The sequence below is a fragment of the Salvelinus fontinalis genome, chromosome 20 (genome assembly GCF_029448725.1).
Source record: "Salvelinus fontinalis isolate EN_2023a chromosome 20, ASM2944872v1, whole genome shotgun sequence".
Taxonomy (NCBI): Eukaryota; Metazoa; Chordata; class Actinopteri; order Salmoniformes; family Salmonidae; genus Salvelinus; species Salvelinus fontinalis.
In genome coordinates, this window is record NC_074684.1 from 15,920,553 (window position 1) to 15,944,219 (window position 23,667).

Below are 23,667 nucleotides of genomic sequence, written 5' to 3' on the forward strand. Positions count from 1 at the left end.
AGGTGGGAAAAGTTACAAAACTCCCATAGCCTTCTTCAGAGAGAACATGACGAAAGTTGACAAAACAAGGAGAACAGATGAGGTACTACACAAAGAGCAAGCAGGTATGATTTTTGTTTTGACTCCAAGGCAAGAAAGCACCAGAGCCTGCCGTGCTAACGGGTTCACAATAGATAACAAAGTCTGTGAATAACATGAGGTGTAGCTAACGTAAGCCAGCTTGAGCTAGCTACTGAACTATCAAGCAAACTTGGTAGTACAGAGTAGATCCTCAATACGATGTTGAGAAATAGTGCATTGTGGGTAGGTTAGAAGTTATCCGTAAATAAATTAATAAATATGTAATAACCAAAAACATGACTATATTCGTACTTATAGGTAACCAGATTGTGACTATAACTAAGTTATTAAGTCTCTGTTACATTGGTGAGTAAAAAGTCATGCTTCCTACCCTTTAATCTCAGAGTCTATACCAAGGCAGATGATAGAAACACAACCATGTATTAATAAACAAAATATTGAACAACACTTAATCTTTTGCATAAAAATGTGGGCTGTGGGCAGAATTTACTTTTAAATTGTTCAATAGACAAGCAATCTTGCAGGATGTGCGGCTAGTTTTTTGCACTTGCTATAGGCAGCATGCATTTTTTTGTTTTAAAAAGTCACTGCAAAAGACTAAAACATTCTGCCCACACTTCTATAGAAAATAGCAATTTTCCTTTTTCCAATGGACTCGCATTTGGAGACTGCTTGCACGGGCATGGCCCAGTTAGAAACGGGCATGGCCCAGTTCCAAATCATACAGCAAATGAGGGCGTTTTTTGTTACCATAAAAGGTGAATGGAGGGCGTTTTCCAGGCGGGGTTGTATGCGCTTGTTCACAAGTGCACAAATATAATAATAATATGGCTCTGATTTATCAATGAAAACATGTATATTTTGGGTAGCCCACCTAATCCTAAAATCTCCACACGACAGAATTTAGTAAGAAATGTACATACCGTTGATAAATGAGGGTTGTCACTAGTTACCACAGCCACAAAATCAAAATGGGCTTTATCGTAAAAATGTATGAAAACAAAGCTTTTTGGTCTTAATTTAAGGTTAGTGTTAGACATAAGGTTAGCAGTGTGGTTAAGGTCATTGTTATGTTTATGTTTAAAAGCAGATTTTAAGAAGAGAATTGTAGAAATGGGCGGGGTTTAGCCATATGACTTTGTGGATGTGGTAACTACTGACGACCATAAATCAGGCCCCTCGTTTCCACTAGCTAGTCAGATTCCACAGCCATAAAGTCAACATTGGATACACAAATTTGCTTTTTGGTTTTAATTTAAGGTCAGGGTTAGGCACAAGGTGAGGGTTAAGGTTAGGATTAGGTTTAAAATCACAATTTAAGAAGAAGAATTGTACAAATGGGCGGGGTTTAGCCTATGTCTTTGTGGGTATAGAAGCTAGAGACGACCATCCCTCCTTGCCTCACGACAATTCGACACTGTTGCCGCACAAGAGGCCGAAACGGGAGATGTTTTAGACCTCCGAAAATATTTTACGGTGATGCGTTAACGATTTCAAGAGGATTTAAGAAAGCTGGGATCACGCAAACTGGGAACGAGCAGGAAGCGAAAATAAACGGCAGTTTCTGTCACGGTTGGAAGTTTTGACGGATTTCAAAACAGAGTGGATTCTGTGAATGTGATTGTAAACACTTCTGGGGTTGACACGAATGTAGGCTAATTGCGTAGGACAGAAAGTCTCTGTAGGCTAATAGCAATTTTCCTTTTTCCAATGGACTCGCATTTGGAGACTGCTTGCACACCAAGTATGGAATTACCCCTGTAATGTGGATTGCAATTTCATTTGAAGAAAATAAAGGTCTACTCCAGAACAATGTGAAAAGATACGCATCCTGGATTCTAATGTTTCTGGATATCTTGAAAATTATTGGCAACAGTTGAAAGAAAGTCGTTATGCTCAACCGATTTTTGCTCAGGTGTCTTGCCTGCTCCGACCGTGGGACCAAAATGGATTTGACGCCACTACAGACCCCGGTCCCCCTTTTACAGAAGTTCTAACAGTTATTACACTTTGTTATTACTGTTTTAAACTTTACAAATGCTTTGGAAGAAATCGCCAGACGACCCGCTTGGATTTTAAATCGACATTTGCATTTGGAATTTCAATCATGAACTTTGACAGTTTGATAACATTATTTCTCCTGTCACTTCTGTATTTGTCAGCTGTCAAGGTAAGTTATATGTTATAACAGACCCAGTGTCTCTAAATGGACGTCAAGAAATTGATTATATTTGTGAAATGTGGTCAACTGTAGGTCGTCCTTGTCGCTCCCCTTCCTAGGTCATTACTCATGTTTAACAACCTCAAAGTGTGTCACGGCTTCAGCGATATGTAAATAGCAATTATGCAAAACTGACACTACACCGACTTCACGTAGGCAGGCCTATTTAGCCTACTGTCTGACGTGGTGGCTTGTGCGTTTGCCGTTCAGAGGTGGAATATGTAAGGGCTAATGGTTTTGAACGAATGTGAGGAAGTTTTGTCTCTTCTGGTGATTGCAGGCCTGCTCAGAACCACCTTGGCAATATTATTACGCTTTAAAGGCGTAGCAGCGGCATTTTGAATTCAAAGAGACATGGCAACAGGTTCGCTGCCTGCGCATTCGATCCTGGCTTCATTTTAGTCCGCATTATTAGAATAGCCTACCACTACCCACCCACATTTTAAATTCTAAATTCTGACAAATGGGGCATTGGCTTAATATTTTAATATGGCTTTAAAATGACTTTAGAGTTTACAATGTCGACGTGGATGGTTGCTGGTTTGCAAACCATTAATTAAGATGTTAAAGCCTCCTCATAACCTTAGAACGAAAGTTTAGGGGAAAACAAAAACGCCAACCAATAGTTATAGTAGACACTGGCCTGAATATGTTAAACTCCTGAATGATATTGAATTGGCATATTGGCCGACTTTCTCAGTACCTGGGGCGGTCCATACATTTCCAATGGCTCATACGTTATAGGCCTAGGTATCTATTAGACCTTTATATTATGAACACTCAAATACAGTTTTACAACTAATAGCCCCACAAAGGCCTATCTTTTAACCTTGCAGGGGTCCCGTGCCCAAGCAGCCCACTTCTCTTTCGAGTCTCTCCCGCGCCCCTACAACGTCAACCCGTTAATTCCCTAGAGACCAGTCAAGCGTTTTGGGGGTGTTAAACGAGCTCTTATAATCAACCCTGCTTAGTCAAAGCAACTGGCCGTAATTAGTAATATCATCAGATTGTCCATGGGCAGGTGTTCGCAGCTTGACTCCCACCCCATTAATAACAGCATTCTAAGTGTTGCGGCCACTCTTTTGTAAGCCCCAATCGCCGGTCCCTCACACCACCCAAGGGGCGGAGATGCCTGAAAAGAAACCGGGTCTATTTTACTTTTGGCAGGGGTGAAATGTTCACTGGTTGTTACATTATGCGCTTGCGTTGCTCTGACTAAACACTGTAGTCCTCACTGAAAGCTGAAAGCCACTAGGTAATCCATCTCCAGGCCTCATGCAATCCTGGTCAGATATTGCGCGAGTTTGCTTGCGTGAAGTCGAAAGATGCCAGTCAGTATAGAGAGACTGACAGCAATTACCGTGAATAAATGTAGAAAACTGTGGGCTAGATGCGGGTCATTGTAGCAACAGTGGTCTCTATTGAGTTGTGTAGCTTAAACTCATATAGAGAATGAAATTGTAACATTTGCAAACATAGGCCTAAAACTTCTTCAGGGAAAGATAATGTAGCCTTGGCTATGAAACAAAACAAACACACCGCGTGGTCTTTGACAGCGTCCAACGTCATATCGAATGTCTGCGCCACGTAGCCTCTTTGGTTGCACGTTAGTCAATGTGAAATGCACTGTATGAAATTCATGAACGTAAGGATACAATTTAATCGCCAATTTGTCTACCCCTTTTCCTTTCTCCCGCGCAGAGTGCCCACATACATAAGGAAGGAGGGAGGAGTGCGCATGACGGCGGTAGGTGTTCGATAGGGCACGGTGGGAATAGAGCTTTCTATGGGCTCCCTCGCAGGCAAACTGCCAATGAAACGGGGTTTGTGTGGTTCACCTTGAGAGCACAGGGAGACCCACGCCGCCTGGCGGAAGGAAGCCCAACTGCACCATGTTCTCATGTTGGCTGAAGTAGGCTCCAACATTGAAACAATTGTAACACATTTCAAACAGAGTATTGTCCATTTTCAGTTATAATCTCCACGGATTCCATCTGAAATATTGTTTAAGGTTAAGATGTGGAAATACTTTTTTTAGAATGGAATTTAGTCTCTGGCCCTCTTGGCTTCTTTACACAAGCCTATGTTGCACAATATTAGGAAAGGGGCTGCTCTCTTAATCAAAAGCTGAACTTTATATGTGATTGTTTCATACTATGCTTGATTTGGCTGGAATAGGACACTGCAGGGGGTGTGCTATTATTTCCAATTTATCCCTTTCTCTCCATGAGGAATCAAGAGTTGTCTGTAAGTGGTGTCTCAATGTCTTTCCCAACATGTGCACCACTAGGCTACAATGTGTTTAGTGCTTCACAGCACTGTGGGGCTGAGAGAGGGAGAGAAAGAGGAAGTCGGTACAGAAGCATACCACATCCACAGTGAGAGGGGAAGGGAGGGGGATACCTTGATGGGTGATGCCGGTTGTTGAAGGAAAGTGTATGTAGTAGACGTATATTTTGTAATGTGTGTGTGTGTGTGGGGGGGGGGGGGGGGGGGGGGGTGCACATGCGTGCGTGGAGTATGTACAGTGCCTTCAGAAAGTGTTTATACCCTTGGTCTTTTTACTTTTTTTTTGTTAAAATGGATTTAATTCTAATTTCTTTGTTAACGATCTACACAAACTATTATTTAAAAGTGAAAGAAATGTTTTTATGAAAAATGAAACTAACATATCTTGATTTAGATAAGTATTCAACCCCCTGAGTCAATACATGTTAGAATCACCTTTGGCAGTGATAACAGCTGTGAGTCTTTCTTAGTAAGTCTCTTAAGAGCTTGCCAAACCTGGAATGTGAACATTTGCCCATTATTCTTTTCAAAATTCTTCAAACTCTGTCGAATTGGTTGCTGATCATTGTTATTAAAAACATTTTCAGGTCTTGCCATAGATTTACAAGCAGATTTAAGTCAAAACTGTAACTCGGCCACTCAGGAACATGTACATGTTTTATCCTGAAAAACTCCCCAGTCCTTAACAATTACTAGCATACCCATAACATGATGCAGCCACCACAATGCTTGAACATATGGAGAGTAGTACTCAGTAATGTGTTGTATTGAATTTGCCCCAAACATAACACTTTGTATTCAGGACAAAAAGTTAATTGCTTTGTCATATTTTTTGCAGTATTACTTTAGTGCCCTGTTGCAAACAGGATGCATGTTTTGGATTTTTTTAAATTCTTTACAGCCTTCCTTCTTTTCACTCTGTCAATTAGGTTGGTATTCTGGAGTAACTACAATGTTGTTGAGCAATCCTCAGTTTTCTCCTATCACAACCATTAAACTCTGGAACTGTGTTAATGTCACCGTTGGCCTCATGGTGAAATCCCGGCGTGGTTTCCTTCCTCTCCGGCTACTGAGTTAGGAAGGACGCCTGTATCTTTGTAGTGACTGGGTGTATTGACAAACCATCCAAAGTGTAATTAATAATGCTCAAAGGGGTATTCAGTATCTGCTTTTTTTTCACCCATCTACCAATAGGTGCCCTTCTTTGCAAGGCATTGGAAAACCTGAATCTGTGTTTGAATCTGTGTTTGAAATTCACAGCTTGACTGAGGGACCTTATAGATAATTGTATTTGTGGGGTACAGTGTTATTTGTTAAACAGTATTATTGCACACAGTAGCTAGGTTTCCATCCAATTGGCAACAGAATTTCATGCGAATATTCTAGAATCCACATGAAAATATGCTAATTTCCCTACCAATGGTATGTTTCCACCAAAATGGACTTGTTGCGGATAAAATATGAGTGTGTGATGACGTACTGCACACAAAATGTACTTTTTCGCTTAAGTTTTCATGTACAGAAAAAAAATATCTAAAGTTCAATGTGTTTCAATCACATTTTCAACTCTACCGATAGTTTTGTTATGAAAACTGTTGTGTTAAATAGCAAATGTACCTACTCTGGTCTTGGCACCTGCACTCTAGCCAACAGCTCGCAGATACAGTGCAGGTAGGCTGTGCGGGTTAGCTAGTCTACTTGATGAGATTATTATGGATAAGATCGAGAATATTTTTTATTTGTCAAACGGCAGTCAAGCATCAATCATCATGTCACAAGAACAAGAACAAGACCCTTGCTCTAATAATGACTCAATAATCCATGCTTTCTGGGAATGCTATGAAGTCTGGAAGTTATGGGCGGAGCTAGAAAGTTGGCTGTCAGAAGTATTACAATATAAGCTTACTTGAACGATCCCACATGTATGAACAAATGATCTGTCGGCATTTATAAAAGTACACCAAAACTTCCTGCTTCCACCACAGCTGTCATTTTTTTAATACAACATAACTTTACTCGCATATAAACTGTGGATGGAAACGTGGTTAGTGAGTCCATGCAACTTATTATGTGACTTGTTAAGCAAATGTTTACTCCTGAACTTATTTAGGCTTGCCGTAAAGGGGTTGAATACTCACTGACTCAAGACATTTCAGCTTTTCATTCTTAATTCATTTGTAAAGATTTCGAAAAACATAATTCCACTTTGACATTATGGGGTGTTGTGTGTAGGTCAGTGACAGTATCTCAATTTATCCATTTTATATTCAGGTTGTGGGAAAAATCAAGGGGTGTGAAAACTTCCTGAAAGCACTGAGCAGTATGTGTGTATAGGTTCTTGGTGTATTAAATGGGTGTGCATGTCTCTCCTCAGTGATCTCCTTCATGGAGGTGTACAATAAGAGCCTGTGTCAGCCCAGGGAGCTGCTGGTAGAGATCCTACAGGAGTACCCAGAGGAGGTAGAACACATCTTCATCCCATCCTGTGTGGTGCTGACGCGCTGTGCAGGCTGCTGCAACGACGAGATGCTACAGTGTACGCCAACCTCCACGCATAACATCACCATGGAGGTGAGAGACTGAGCGTTTGACATTTTTACCCTTACACATCTCCATCACACATTTAACTCCTACAACCCTACTTCTACATATAACAGAGTCGTCTCCAAGGAGGTGAGAGACTGACCCCTAACCTTTGACTGTTTAACCTCTAATCTCTTACATTTTGACTGGCCACCTCTCCAGAATGGCCCTTTATAACGCAATGCGTCTCAAGTTATGTGGGTCTGTATATGAGAGTGTAAACGGTATATGTTCTAGTTTATTTGGGTATACACTACCGTTCAAAAGTTTGGGGTCACTTAGAAATGTCTTTGTTTTTGAAAGAAAAGCAAATTTTTTGTCCATTAAAATAACATCAAATTGATCAGAAATACAGTGTAGACATTGTTAATGTTGTAAATGACTATTGTAGCTGGAAACGGCAGATTTTTTATGGAATATCTACATAGGCGTACAGAGGCCCATTATCAGCAACCATCACTCCTGTGTTCCAATGGCACGTTGTGTGAGCTAATCCAAGTTTATCCTTTTAAAAGGCTAATTGATCATTAGAAACCCATTAGAGTGTCTAGTTTGAGAAACAGACGCCTCACAAGTCCTCAACTGGCAGCTTCATTAAATAGTCCCCGCAAAACCCCAGTCTCAACGTCAACAGTGAAGAGGCGACTCCGGGATGCTGGCCTTCTAGGCAGTTGCAAAGAAAAAGCCATATCTCAGACTGGCAAAAAAATAATAATATTAAGATGGGCAAAAGAACACAGACACTGGACAGAGGAACTCTGCCTAGAAAGCCAGCATCCCGGAGTCGCCTCTTCGCTGTTGACTTTGAGACTGGTGTTTTGCGGGTACTATTTAATGAAGCTTCCAGTTGAGGACTTGTGAGGCGTTTTTTGAACGGTAGTGTATGTCCTAGAGCAGGTGGGAAAGGATGGAGTGTATATGTGAGCATGTTTGACCCATCTATATTCGACTCTGTCTTCTCCTGTTTCCACAGATAAAAAGAATAAAACCCCACAAGCAACAAAATGATATCTTCATGAGTTTTACAGAACACAATGCATGTGAATGCAGGTAAGAAGTGTACACATGCTGCACGTATACACTCACAAACTATCTATTCTCAGTTCAGGGCATATAGAGGTCTTTCTACAAGGAATTCAGAGGATTTTAGATGAATTAGAGTAATTGGTTTGGTCTGGTCTGGTCCATCCAGATCACATAGTGCATGCAGAGTCACTTTGCTTCTACACCTGCATTGCTTGCTGTTTGGGGTTTTAGGCTGGGTTTCTGCACAGCACTTTGAGAAATCAGCTGATCTAAGAAGGGCTATATAAATACATTTGATTTGATTTGATTTCAACTCTGCAGGTCACAGAAAAGTCACATTGCATGAACCACGTATCAGTGTTTTCCTTTAACGCCTAAGCTGTACATTTCTACAAAAAAAAATTCAAAATTTTGATCTTACTCGTGGAGGCTAAGTTCAGTGTGTAGCATTTCCACCTTTTCATAACCTGCATATAAGCTGCTCACAAACTGCTCATAAACCATTAAAGGGATAGTGCAAGATGTTTGTCAATCAAGCAGTTTTCGGTCAGATGAATTCATGGATTCCATTTTTATGTTGATGCGTGCAGTTTGAAGGAAGTTGAAGGTAGTTTCACGAGTCATTGCTAACTAGATTTAGCGCAATAACTGGAGGTCTACAGGAATTATCACAATTTTGAAACTGTCTTTATAATTATATCAAATATATACAACACATTTTTCACCAACAGGTTTCTGTGCAATGCACCACACGACTAATAAGCAAAGCATAACTGTACACCGATTACCAACTTCGGGCGCTTCAACATTATGGTTTGTGTTTTCAACGCCGCAATCAAATTGATATACTCAATCTCGATAAACAGAAAATACAGTGCATTCGGAAAGTATTCAGACCCCTTAACTTTTTCCACATTTTGTTACGTTACGTCCTTATTCGAAAATGTATTACATTTTTGTTTCTCCCCCTCACCAATCTACAAACTCTACCCCATAATGACAATGTAAAAACTGTTTTTTTGATTTTTCAACAAAAAATGAATAAAACGGAAATATAACATTTACATAAGTATTCAGACCCTTTACTCAATACTTTGTTGAAGCACCCTTGGCAGCGATTACAGCTTTGAGTCTTCTTGGGTATGATGCTACAAGCTTGGCACACCTGTATTTGGGCAGTTTCTCCCATTCTTCTCTACAGATCCTCTCAAGCTCTGTCAGGTTGGATGGGGAGTGTTGCAGCACAGCTACTTTTAGGTCTCTCCAGAGATGTTCAATTGTGTTCATGTCCGGGCTCTGGCTGGGCCACTCAAGGACATTCAGAGACTTGTCCCGAAGCCACTCCCACGTTGTCTTGGCTGTGTGCTTAGGGTCGTTGTTCTGTTGGAAGGTGAACCTTCGCCCCAGTCTGAGTTCCTGAGTGCTCTGGAGCAGGTTTTCATCAAGGATCTCTCTGTACTTTGCTCCATTCATCTTTCCCTCGATCCTGACTAGTCTCCCAGTCCGTCCGTCCTTCTTCCATTTAAGAATGATGTAGGCCACTGTGTTTTTGGGGACCATCAATGCTGCAGAAATGTTTTGGTACCCTTCCCCAGATCTGTGCCTCGACACAATCCTGTCTCTGAGTTCTACGGACAATTCCTTCGACCTCATGGCTTGGTTTTTGCTCTGACATGCACTGTCAACTGTGGGACCTTATATAGACAGGTGTGTGCCTTTCCAAATTATGTCCAATCAATTGAATTTACCACGGGTGGACTCCAATCAAGTTGTGGAAACATCTCAAGGATGATCAATGGAAACAGGATGCACCTGAGTTCAATTTTAAGTGTCATAGCAAATGGTCTGAATTCCTATGTAAATAAGATATTTCAGTTTTTTATTTTTAATACATTTGCAAACATTTCTAAAATCCTGTTTTTACTTTTTCATTATGGGGTGTTGTGTGTAGATTGATAAGGGAAAAATTAATTTAATCCGTTTTAGAATAAGGCTGTAACGTAACAAAATGTGGAAAATGTCAAGGGGTCTGAATACTTTCCAAATGCACTGTACATCCCTCCCTACCTTGTACCCAGTATCGAAGGCTTGGCTTCGATACTGAAGTAGCATCATCAGATTAAAGCATTGTGACTGGTTGTGTTTATGCCACAGATAAAAGGTAATAGATTTTCAAAGTTAAATTACTAATATTTAGGCTATATTGAAGCATTAGGTTTTAGGTGCACGAGGAATAGCCGCTCATATCGTAGAGGAGGCTTTCCTGAATAACTGGGCCTGCCGAGAGCATACTTATGTGTCCACATTATAGGACGATTTGGGAGAATGATGATCTGCAACAGACAGCACATCTCAGTTTCAGAAGTAAAAATACAGTCAGACTGGCCTGCTACAGTGCCTTTCTAGACCTTGTAAACTGTCGAAAGTTGACACAACTGATCCAAATGGAATGAAACATTCAAATCACAGGGCTTTTGCACCACTATTCAAATTACATTTTCACTGCCGTTTCCAGCCTAGAATAGAATTTTGTACTCACTTGAAAACAATACTGCAATTACTCATTGCGTTGTGGTGTTGTACGCTCGTCTGGGTAGGATAATTGCATTGTCTCTAAACAAGATCAATAGGGGCGTTTTTTGGCTTTTGTTTTTCACCTTTATTTAACCAGGTAGGCTAGTTGAGAACAAGTTCTCATTTACAACTGGCCAAGATAAAGCAAAGCAGTGCGACAAAAACAACAACACAGAGTTACACATGGGATAAGCAAACGTACAGTCAATAACACAATAGAAAATCTATATGCAGTGTGTGCAAATGAAGTAAGGAGGTAAGGCAATAAATAGGCCGTAGTGGCGAAGTTATTACAATTTAGCAATTAACACTGGAGTGATAGATGTGCAGAACAGGATGTGCAAGTAGAAATACTGGTATAAATCCTGGTGTGCAAAAGAGCAGAAAAAACACATATGGGGATGAGGTAGGTAGTTAGTTGGATGGGCTATTTACAGATGGGCTGTGTACAGCTGCAGCGATCGGTAAGCTGCTCTGACAGCCAATGCTTGAAGTTAGTGAGGGAGATATAAGTCTCCAACTTCAGTGATTTTTGAAATTCGTTCCAGTCATTGGCAGCAGAGAACTGGAAGGAAACGCAGCCAAAATAGGTGTTGGCTCTGGGGATGACCAGTGAAATATACCTGCTGGAGCGCATTCTACGGATGGGTGTTGCTTTGGTGACCAGTGAGCTGAGATAAGGCGGAGCTTTACCTAGCAAAGACTTATAGATGACATGGAGCCTGTCACGTTCTGACCATAGTTCTTTTGTGTTTTCTTTGTTTTAGTGTTGGTCAGGACGTGAGCTGAGTGGGCATTCTATGTTGTGTGTCTAGTTTTCAAGTTTCTATGTTTGGCCTGATATGGTTCTCAATCAGAGGCAGGTGTTAGTCATTGTCTCTGATTGGAAACCATATTTAGGTAGCCTGTTTTGTGTTTGGGTTTGTGGGTGGTTGTCTTCTGTCTTTGTGTCTATGCACCAGATAGGACTGTTTCGGATTTGTTATTTTGTAGTGTTCACGGTTTTGTCGTTATTAAACATGATGAACACGTACTACGCTGCGTCTTGGTCAGATCCCTGCTACACCTCCTCTTCAGACGAAGAGGAGGAAATCTGCCGTTACAGAGCCAGTGGGTTTGGCGACGAATATGTAGCGAGGACCAGCCAACGAGAGCATACAGGTCGCAATGCTGGGTAGTATATGGGACTTTGGTGACAAAACAGATGGCACTGTGATAGACCTCATCCAATTTGCTGAGTAGAGTGTTGGAGGCTATTTTGTAAATTACATCGCCAAAGTCAAGGATCGGCAGCATGAGTGAAGGAGGCTTTGTTTTGCGAAATAGGATTGGATTGGAGATGCTTAATATGAGTCTGGAAGTAGAGTTTACAGTCTAGCCAGACACCTAGGTATTTATAGTTGTCCACATATTCTAAGTCAGATCCGTCCAGAGTAGTGATGCTAGGGGGCGGGCGGGCGGGTGCAGGCAGTGATCGGTTGAAGAGCATGCATTTAGTTTTAGTAGCGTTTAAGAGCAGTTGGAGGCCACGGAAGGAGTGTTGTATGGCATTGAAGCTCGTTTAGAGGTTTGTTAACACAGTGTCCAATGAAGGGCCAGATGTATACAGAATGGTGTCGTCTGCGTAGAGGTGGATCAAAGAATCACCCGCAGCAAGAGCGACATCACTGACATCATTGATATATACAGAGAAAAGAGAGCTCTTGTCTCTTGTCTTCACTGTTCTTTCATGCTCAATGGTGCACCTGGCCTCTCTGCTGCTTATCAGCTATTCTTCTTTGTTCTAATACAAACTGTCCCTTGGCAACTTCCTTCAAACTGCATGCAGAGACATACAAATGTTATCCATGAGTTCATCTGAACATTGCCAAAATCTCGCAATATCCCTTTAATTAGGAGTTTGTTAACCATTAGTAAACATGAGTAAACCATTGTATGTTTTTGTGACTACCTAGTTTATAAGTAGACTGTATAGTTTTAAGGAGTTTTCTCCGAACCTATGAGTACTATGCAATGAGACGTTTCCCAATGCTTGACCTCCTGTACCCACTGGATTAGCTGTGAGCCAGAAGATGTGTTGCTCTATAATCAGTTACAGCCAAATGATCAAGTTGAGCAACAAAATAGACATGACAATCTGCTATTGTTATCAGATATTGTATGTGTGTGTGTGTGTGTGTGTGTGTGTGTGTGTGTGTGTGTGTGTGTGTGTGTGTGTGTGTGTGTGTGTGTGTGTGTGTGTGTGTGTGTGTGTGTGTGTGTGTGTGTGTGTGTGTGTGTGTGTGTGTGTGTGTGTGTTTTCAAGGAGATAAGTCGGGGAGAAAGACAGCCTTGTCAGAGGTAACGACAGTATCGCCATGACTATTTAGGGATCAGGGATGGACAACACTAGAGTAGCAGAGTGCTACAGGGCCACCCAAGATAATATCATGCCTATGTCTCTGTCCACTGTTGACGTGAATCTGTTTACAAAGAAACAAACGGTGGGCTATGAGGTAGCATCATGTTTGTTTCTGTCTTTCAGGCCAAAGAATGAAGTGAAAGAACAGAAAGAAAAGTGAGTACAGACTCTTGCTGTGTTGTGACTATCTGCCTTAATATGAAAAGATACGTTTTTTTATTTTCTTGTTCATCTCTGTCTTTTTCGCATTGTCTTTCTCTCTCTCTCTCTCTGGCTCTCTCTCTCTCTCTCTCTCTCTCTCTCTCTGGCTCTCTCTCTCGTTATCGCTCTCTCTCCTGTGCTCACACGTTTCCGGAATTTCTCTTTCTCAACCTGTGTTGTTACACACAGTATACAACAATGTATCAAATGATCACTGACACCACCATGTTGGCACAGATCCAGTGATCTTCCTGTAGTTTAGGAGTTTACAAACATCATATCCCTTATATCCATTCTGATCCCATGACCCTTTGAGCTCTCAGGTGAGACACACAGAAAACCCACAGAATACTTCAATTCAGGTGAATGAGTGACACCTGATGAGGTCAATGCCTTCGGCACCTTTCATTTATTGTCATTTTTTTAATACACCTGCTTCTGTTTACACTGCTCTGTTAGGGTCCTTCCTTTACTCTATACATGTCTTTAAGTATGTCTCAGGGTTCATGTCTCTACCTTTGTTTTACAGGCTCCTGTGATGTATAGATAACGCTGTGTGTTTTTAGAGACCCTCTTTAACCTTTTCTTTTTTCACTGTTTATGGGTCTGGCTTTAGTGGTTCTGTTCCACTACAATTCGCCAACGGATGTACTAAGGGTCGTTATACTGCCTTCTCTGCCTCTACGTGGGATTGTCTCGTTTTCCTATTGCCTAATCCTATAGAATTACGAGGGATTTTGGTAGTATTTAGGTTTAATGTGTCGGGTATCCTGCAGTATAGATGAGGGTTTGTTTCTGAGACCTCTGACCGACCTTGTTTTAACCATCTATGTGTCTGAAGGGTGATGGCTTTAGTGCTCCTTGCCACCATGATTCTACTGTACACTTTGTACACTTCTGTTGTTGATGCTACCGTGCGTTACTGTTGGCTCAACTTTGACCTCTGACTTTGCTGTGGTCAGGGGCCTCTTTGGTAGTTAGTCACAGTGGTAGTGTTAAGGTAGTGTTAATGATGTTACCAAAAGGCCTTTGGTCATCATCCTAAGGAAGCTAACTCAAGTCCAGGTTCACCCAAGCCTGTTCCTTTCTTGTCACATTTTTATATATACAGTGCCAGTCAAATGTTTAGACACACCTACTCGTTCAAGGGTTTTTCTTTATTTTTACTATTCTCTACATTGTAGAATAATAGTGAAGACATCAAAACTTTGAAATACACATATGGAATCATGTAGTAACCAAAAAAGTGTTAAACAAATCAAAATATATTTTATATTGTAGATTCTTCAAAGTAGCCACCCTTTGCCTTGATGACAGCTTTGCACACCCTTGACATTCTTTCAACCAGCTTCATGAGGTAGTCACCTGGAATGCATTTCAATTAACAGGTGTGACATGTTAATTGTTAATTTGTGGAATTTCTTTCCTTCTTAATGCGTTTGAGCCAGTCAGTTGTGTTGTGACAAGGTAGTGATGGTATACAGAAGATAGCCTTATTTGGTAAAAGACCAAGTCCATATTATGGCAAGAACAGCTCAAATAAGTTAATTAAGAGAAACGATAGTCCATTAAACGCTATGATGAAACTGGCTCTCATGAGGACCGCCACAGTAAAGGAAGACCCAGAGTTACCTCTGCTGCAGAGAATAAGTTCATTACAGTTACCAGCCTCATGATTGCAGCCCAAATAAATGCTTCACTGAGTTCAAGTAACAGACATATGTCAACATCCACTGTTCAGAGGAGACTGCATGAACCAGGCCTTCATGGTTGAATTTCTGCAGAGAAACCACTACTAAAGGACACCAATAAGAAGAAGAGACTTGCTTGGCCCAAGAAACATGAGCAATGGACATTAGACCGGTGGAAGTCTGTCCTTTGGTCTCATGAGTCCAAATTTAAGATTTTTGGTTCCAACCGCAGTGTCTTTGTGAAACGCAGAGTAAGTGAACTGATGATCTCTGCATGTGTGGTTCCCACCGTGAAGCATGGAGGAGGAGGTGTGATGGTGTGGGGGTGCTTTGCTGGTGATACTGTCAGTGATTTATTTATAATTCAAGGCACATTTAACCAGCATGGCTACCACAGCATTCTGCAGCGATACGCCATCCCATCTAGTGTGCACTTAGTGGGAATATCATTTATTTGTTCAACAGGATAATGATCCAACACACCTCCAGGCTGTGTAAGGGCTATTTGACCAAGAAGGAGAGTGATGGAGTGCTGCATCAGATGACCTGGCCTCCACAATCACCCAACCTCAACCCAATTGAGATGGTTTGGGATAAGTTGGACCGAAGAGTGAAGGAAAAGCAGCCAACAAGTGCTCAGCATATGTGGGAACTCCTTCAAGACTGTTGGAAAAGCATTCCAGGTGAAGCTGGTTGAGAGAATGCCAAGAGTGTGCAAAGCTGTCATCAAGGCAAAAGGTGGCTACTTATATATATATTTTGATTTATTTAACACTTTTTTTCGTTACTACATGGTTCCATATGTGTTATTTCATAGTTTTTATGTCTTCGCTATTATTCTACAATGTGGAGAATAGTCCAGATAAAGAAAGTCCTTGAATGTTTGTCCAAACTTTTGTGTCCAAACTTTTGACTGGTACTATATACCCTGCAGCTGTAAAATCTCATATACTGTTATCTCAAACATGATGAATCAGCGAGCTCGGCTGCACCTCATCATCCAGTATTTATTTCAAAATGTTAAGAGTAGCCAAAGGAGTGTTTTGGGAAGAAGAAAAAAACTTCCACAGCCAAACTTAAATATGGAACTTGTGAAACCCTTTCTTTCTGGTGTAAGAGGGTACCTGAGTGGCGCAGCGTTCTGAGGCACTGCATCTCAGTGCAAGAGGCGTCACTACAATCCCTGGTTCAAATCCGGGCTGTATCGCATCCGTCTGTGATTGGGAGTCCCATAGGGTGGCGCACAATTGGCCCAGCGTCATCCGGGGTAGGCCGTCATTGTAAATAAGAATTTGTTCTTAACTGACTGGCCTAGTTAAATAAAATATAAAACAAAGAATGTCTCGAAGCCAGTGTTCTTTTGTTAATTTCTTTTCCCAGAACGGTGACAAAATGTCTCAACCTCTAGATTTATTACCATCATTTGGTTCTATTTCAGTCCATTCTCAGTCCATATAGTCTCTGTGTGAATGAACAATTGACTAACTGATCTCTGAACTCTGTTCAGTTTATTTGTCTCTGTCCGTCCTCCTCAGATGTCTCTGCGTTATTGTGCTTCTTTCTCTTTTTCCAGAAAACCCTGGAAGGGCAAAGGCCAAAAGAGAAAGCGAAAGAAAAAGCGCGACAAAAAGAATGGCCACGCGTATGTCTTCTCCTCGCTCCACCTGCACCTGACTGTGGCGTTTCTGATCATTCAGCTTGTTTGGGAGGATTTCATTTGCCCCTTTTAATTCATTGGCTCTCTATTCACTCTATTCGCCCAATACCACCACACACATTAATTGGCATGAGACTGTAGATAGATGTCATCCCTAAATAATAAATAACATCTGATCCTAGATCTATGTTTAGGGGGGACTTCTACCTCATATCACCACACCTCACGCGATTCACCCATAACCCTACGGAAGGAATGGAGTGATAGGGTAATGGTAAAGGTAACAGAACTGAACCTACCAGCATGGCTTTTTGCAGGCGAAGTCACTAATCCAGTATCTGTTGTGGGAATCATCCAAGGCCTATGTCAGTGTTGCGTCTGTCTCACTTTGCTGTGTCTCCAACTTGTCCTTTTTCCTCTTTCTTTTTTTGTGTTTCTTTTTATCCCTCCAAACAGGCTTTTCTGTTCCGTCCGCCATCACTGGGCTTTGTTTGTGATATAAGGATACGAGAGATGGCTATCACGTTGTTGTTTCTTTCTGGGTTATGTAAACCAACAAATTGTTTAGCCCATTCTGTTTGTTGCCTCTATGGGTCTGAACAACACAAAGAACACAAAAAGATGTTTCGTTTGGTGCTGTTTTCACCGGAAAGAGGTGCTCATGTTTCTGAAATGGTCTTCATGTCAAAGAATAGAGTTGTTCTGTTCGTTGTGCTGTGGCTTTAGTTCTCAATAGAATGTCGTCCCCCATACTCAGTGAAAAAGGTTTTGTCCACTATTAACACCTCTGTGTGGGAACATAATGGCACAGTCTCTAGTGTTCTGTCATTTAAACCAGATCTATCTTCTGGTATCTACTGGTTCTCTATCTGATCTGTTTCTATAAGGGAAAACATTTACTTGTAATCTTGTAATTCAATAAAAACTCATCCTGTATCTTTAGGGATGAGTTGAATTTGACAGTTTTTTGTTGTAAGCCTCACATCCCAGCCAAAGCTTGCTGGTGCATGTCTAACCGAAACAATGCATACTGTACGTGGGCAAGCCAATCATCCTAAAAATCACTCTCCCCTACGAGGGGGTCTCCCTGCCAGCATTGGCTGAGTCGGGAGCCAGGAGACGGGGGAGAGAGAGATAGTGAAGGGTTTATGGGTAATTTTGCTGCTTGCAAAGTGGTTCTGTTTTTGTACAACCCTCTGGTCACATGCTACAATTCATCCTCTTTTACCCACACCACAGACTGCACATTTACACAGACTGAACATTGACGCAGACTGCACATTTACACAGACAGCACATTGATGCAGACTGCACATTGACACAGACAACACATTGATGCAGACTGCACATTGACACAGACTGCACATTGACACAGACTGCACATTGACACAGACAGCACATTGACACTGGGAGTGTGAAGTTTCAGCATGTGATAAGAGGGTTGACCTTAAGGAAAATGACCTTGGAAGTGTTTTTCTATATTAACACCATTTTAATAAACATCCTCCCTCTCTTTTTCTTTCCTAATTTTTCCTCTTCTTCATCCTTCCCCTTCTCATTTCCTCCCCTCTCTCTCTGTCTATAGTCAGTGCGAGCCATGTTGCGATGGCTGTTTAGCGAGGAGAAAGCGTTTGTTCATCCAGAACCCTCTGACCTGCCAGTGTTCCTGCAGAAACTCTGACGCCGACTGCAGGGCACGTCAGCTGGAGCTCAACGAGAGGACCTGCAGGTGTGTGGGTGTGTGGGGGGCTTGTTATATCACTCTTGGACTCATAACTCCTTTTGATAACAAAGATGGTGTTTGGTGGTATTTCTTGACCACATGAAGGCATACCATTAGCCAAGAACCTGACCAAGACATTGGCGCTAAGACCACGAGTGTGTGTTTTCATACAATCATATGTTTCTGTCTGTCTTCTCTGTGATCCCCAGATGTGACAAGCCCAGAAGATGAGTCTAAGCTTAAGAGGAAACAACGTGAAGGGACATTCACAAGATATTTCACAGCACTTTCAACTCTGAGCTTATCTTCTTTGTGGAAAGTGTTCCCCTGGACTGACTGAGAAACAGCAGAGAGAAAGGAGAGGGGGAGAGAGAAAGAAGTAATACATTAATAGAAAAATAATCCCAATGTATCTGTATATACTAAGAGAGAGATAAAGAAAAAGTACAGAATTTGTATTGCTGCTAAAAGAGCTAACTAAAACCCATCGTTTGGCGTTTGACTGGACTACGGTTTTGTTGTTGATTCATTTATGCAAATACTTCACTGGATATGTGTGAGTGTACTGTGGTTATGTGTCAAATCATGAGGAACAAAACCTTGCTATGTGGTACGTATATCCACAGAATAGAAGAGGAAGAGAAGATGAAGGAAGAACATTCTTCCTCTTAAACATTCTTCATGACCCATAGACTCCCTTTGCAGGAGCCCAATGGCAATGGCAGGACAGCCAATGGGAGATGGGGATCCGTCCCTTTATGACAGCACTTCCTTTACCTTAAAGGAAGTTCTAGAGCTGATGCGTGGAACGTGTGGGAAGCTAGAACTGTGTATTTTGCTGCCCTAGCTAGCAGCGGAACTGGATTTGGAGTGCCATAAAACCTTTAAAGGGATACTGATGATTGATTTTGGTATATATGGAAACCACTAGAAACAACTGATACTGTAGCTTGATTCCATTGAGAAACTGTGCCTCACACACTGTGCTAATCACTTTAGAGTGAGAAATCCTGAATTAGCTTCTTAAATTATTTTTGTTTATTTTTGGGGGAGGGGAGGGGGATGGTATGCTGTCTGTGGTTAAACTCAATACAGAATGCAAAAGTATCGATGGCAAGCAGTCTGTATATACTATACATACTTAATATTCATTATGTCATAGTCCACTATAGATAATTTATAATGTTAGAGTATTTTCAGTATTCAGTCCTCTACCCATATTTAATTTGATCTATTTATATATCAAGTGTTATGTTCCTTTGGGTTTCCCCCCTTCCTGCTATGTGATGCCATTGTGGTCTCCATTCTGCCTAGCTACAAGGAGACACTTTGCTCTAGGCTTTTATAAGAAAAAGAAAAACCTTTACGTTAACATTCCTGAAATGGATCATTTATATGGACGCCATCTATTCTGGATTTATCAACCATTTTTATAGAGGGTGGAGGTTCTGCGTGTGATTTTTAACCTGCTCTATGGTCTTGGCGTGTGTGTGTGTGTGTGTGTGTGTGTGTGTGTGTGTGTGTGTGTGTGTGTGTGTGTGTGTGTGTGTGTGTGTGTGTGTGTGTGTGTGTGTGTGTGTGTGTGTGTGTGTGTGTGTGTGTGTGTGTGTGTGCGTGTGTTGCAGAGGAGGCTTATGCTTGTCTTGAGCTCCATCACGCAAATAACAATAAACCATTGCTAAAAGAAAGCTTGGCCTACCAAGTCAACTGTTTGTATTACAGCTAGCAACCTGCAATATCAAGAATATATGATTTCATGATAATAGTACTTATTGTTTCTTTTCCAATATTAACATGTTATTTTCTGTGACAGTGTAAAGTAGTAAAGCATATTTATTTACAAATTATATTGCTTATTTTGTATATCAAATTGAGGAAACGGTTGCTGTGTTTTGAAGCAGTGGGTTTTGAAGAGGTTGTATGAGTTATTGTTTGTGTTGTGTTTGAAACAGCTTCTCCAACATACGACAGCCATCTTTGACATCTGTTATGACTACGAAACTCGAAAAGGTATGCACTCACACAGCTCATAAGAGCATGTGCCGTGGAATGTAAAACATGGTTCAAAAGAAGAAATTCCTGAACACTTTTGACAAAGATCTGTAGACCAAAATAGTGTATGAATAAAAAGGTGAGATTTTGCAAGGCAGCAGTGTGGAGGAATTTCTTCTTTTGAATGCCCATGGAACTCCAGAAAGCCATGAGGCACACGGGGAAATACTTCTGATGACCTCATACCTAGGAACTTTGGAAGTGTGTTTTTACCTGCCATAGGCCACGTTCCAATTCTTTAAATTGTCTTCCTTCCGCTCTCACAAAGTGACCTGACAGGTGCTGGTCAGTGATCACAATGAGTGAGTTAGCAATGCGAGCTAGCATGTTCACCACTAACAACGGTGGACTAGTTACTGTAAAAATACTCCTGTGAAATAATCTCAGACTATTATCCCTGCTTTGCTATGTGGTAAAGGTTTGGTGACAACAGCCACTAGTCCAGTGGTTCCCAACCAGGGGTACTATGACCCCTGGGGGAACTTGGCCTATCCACAGGGGGTACTTGAAGACTCATTAGACCAAGGGTACTCTGGGCAGAGCAGAATTCAGTTGGTGGAATAGTAACTGAAAAAGATTGTGAACCACTGCGTCTAGTCTATCAACCAATACACTGGCAGTTTCTGTAAGGACAGACACTTGGAGACAAGAAGCAAGTACAGGGAGTGAACATTTAATTAATAAACAGACATGAAACAGGACAGCGTCTGGACATGAAAAACATAATGACAATAATGCTGACACAGGGATGAAACAGGAACAGACGGATATAGGGAAGGCAATCAAAACATAAAGGAGTACAGGTGAGTCCAATGAAGCGCTGATGTGCGTAACGAACGTAACAGGTGTGCGTAATGATGGGCAGGAGTGCCAGGTAGGGGGAGCGGGAGCAGGCGTGACAGTACCCCCCCTCTAGGGGCGCCACCCGGCGTCCCACCTGGGTGAGCCTGATGGGCCGAAGCATGGGCACCAGACAAGCCGGCTGAGGCGTAGAAGCCCTACGATCCGGCTGAGGCGTGAAAGCCTGACGAGCGAGCTGAGGCGTGGAAGCCTGACGAGCCGGCTGATGCGTGGGAGCCTGACGATCTGGCTGAGGCATGAAAGTCTGACGAGCTGGCTGAGGCATGACGTGGGATGGGAGCCTGCCGAGCCAACCGAGGCAAGGAAACTTCTCGAGCCAGCTAAGGCGTGGAAGCCCGACGAGCCAGCTGAGGTACCCCCGGTTCCATCGGCAGCGACACCCGGAGCCGACATCACCAACAAAAACTCCCTGATTATTCAAATTGTGGTGTCAGCGTTCTGTAAGGAGAGACGCTTGGAGATGAGAAGCAAGTACAGGGAGTGAACATTTAATTAATAAACAGACATGAAACACGACAGGACAGCGTCTGGACATGAAAAACATAATGACAATAATGCTGACACGGGGATGAAACAGAGGAACAGACAGATATAGGGAAGGCAATCAAAACGTGAAGGAGTACAGGTAAGTCCAATGAAGCGCTAATGCGCTTAACAAAGGTGACAGGTGTGCGTAAAGATGGGCAGCCTGGCGCCCTTTAACGCCAAGGAGGGGGAGCGGGAGCAGGCGGGACAGTTTCTTCAGTTATATCACACCCTCTGAACCAATAATGCTAATTATGGAAGCCCATGGTAACCTAGGTTGAATATACTTGTTATCTTCAACCTAGACGGTAACCAGGAAGTATCCTGTGGCCTCATTTATAAACTGAGTATGTACAAAATATACCTCAAAATGTGCATGTGCCAGTTGTCACACACAAGTTGGCATTTTACAAATTTTACTTGACATGAGAAGGTGCTCACCTCCCCGCAAACCTTAGACCATGCGTACGCACATCTGCTAGTGGTTTAAATATTGTATTGCAAGCTGGCAAGTAAGTATTGCGTGAAAATGGGGGACATGATGAAAAGCTTATTTAGAATGCAGCCATTTGGCGTTATAGGAATCTTTTACATACTATTTTATTTTCATAACAATTTCAGAGTAAAAGATATGCGCTGCAAGTCCTCCCTCTCCTATTTTTAGGAGCATACTAACCCACATGGGTGGTTGAAAGATGAACAAGGTCGACGCTCCAGTACAGTTAGTGACGGTAATCCACCTTAAAGTTGGTTGCCAACCGCCATATAAAATCCACAGAAGAAGAAGAAGTATGAACAAGGAGATAATAATCAAAGAAAACTAACCTAAAACTGTTCTAGGTTTCCCCTTTTATCTGTGGATTAATTGTCGATTTTTTTTAATTGTCGATTTTGTGTGACTCAAAATGGGTAAAAATTCTACAAAGATCCAGGAAAAAAAAGGACCATGTGCATTTCAGGAAAAATAACAACCCAAAGTTTATTTCCTAGGACAAATTAGCTAGCAACAGCAAGCTAGCAAAATGTCCATACATGCTTCATGTGTGTTTTAACCTGTCCCCAAATTAATATAGTTGGTTCACAGTTGGTTTTGGTATTTCAACCTGCGTGTCATGACTGGGTCTGGTGAGGAAAGGCAAAATCAACATGCACAGATAGCAGACGCACGCGCTGAGTCGTTTTGGTCAGCATGTAACGGGAAATATGCTATGTATGGCGTGCCCCAAGTTTATACATTTCAATATACGTGTGCAGACTTTTCAAAAAGTTGCGTGTGCAAAAATGTTGTCTGAAATTTACGCAACGGTTATAAATGAGGCCCCTGGGGAGCAGAGCAGTAAATCCTAATCTCCCTGTAAATGTGGATTACAGGGAGTTTGTTGGGTGTTTGGCCATGTTTGTTTTGAAACAGGTGCCCTCTTAGCCACAGAGGTAGCCATTTCCCGCCGGATTACCCGTTAGCGCAGAGCGCTAATGCAGTTGTGTGAAAACACTTCTATAGCACAACGATTTATTCTACTCATGAAATATACCATAAACCCATTTAATCCCAGGGGCCCTCACACGGCTAAACAGCCTTAAGAATGCCATAAACTATTTAATCTGTGATTTACTCTTGTATCCAGGGGAGGTGAGTGACCTAGCCATCCATTTCTCTCCCCGCTAGCTATGTAAATATAGCCCAACACAAGCTAGCTAGCTGACCTGCTGGACTTTACTCTGTTAGTTTTGCAATGGCGAGTCTGTGACAGATTTGATTGTTTTTATAAAGGGACAGTTTAA

At 41.8% G+C, this 23,667-nt stretch overlaps 1 protein-coding gene across 3 annotated transcripts; it reads left to right on the forward strand.

Annotated features, from left to right (window-relative positions):
* The first annotated feature begins 1,245 nt into the window (after positions 1-1,245).
* LOC129817379 (vascular endothelial growth factor A-A-like) lies at positions 1,246-20,294 on the forward strand. Of its 3 annotated transcripts, XM_055872540.1 has the most exons (8): positions 1,248-2,251; positions 4,004-4,049; positions 6,966-7,162; positions 8,148-8,224; positions 13,299-13,331; positions 16,641-16,709; positions 18,310-18,453; positions 18,657-20,294. In XM_055872540.1, exons 1-8 carry the CDS (start codon positions 2,189-2,191, stop codon positions 18,676-18,678), a joined length of 651 nt encoding a protein of 216 aa, XP_055728515.1. In that variant the 5' UTR covers positions 1,248-2,188; the 3' UTR covers positions 18,679-20,294. The 3 variants fall into 3 exon arrangements, with proteins under 3 accessions (XP_055728517.1, XP_055728515.1, XP_055728516.1); XM_055872542.1 differs by lacking the exon at positions 4,004-4,049 and having other exon boundaries at positions 1,246-2,251; XM_055872541.1 differs by lacking the exon at positions 16,641-16,709 and having other exon boundaries at positions 1,253-2,251.
* The last annotated feature ends 3,373 nt before the right edge of the window (positions 20,295-23,667 follow it).

Bases quoted from the DNA above. Each gene is read 5' to 3' on its own strand.
- LOC129817379 (XM_055872540.1), top strand. From the start codon at position 2,189: ATGAACTTTGACAGTTTGATAACATTATTTCTCCTGTCACTTCTGTAT. The intron at 7,163-8,147 runs GTGAGAGACTGA...CTGTTTCCACAG, and splicing joins CGCATAACATCACCATGGAG to ATAAAAAGAATAAAACCCCA. The intron at 18,454-18,656 runs GTGTGTGGGTGT...TGTGATCCCCAG, and splicing joins CTCAACGAGAGGACCTGCAG to ATGTGACAAGCCCAGAAGAT.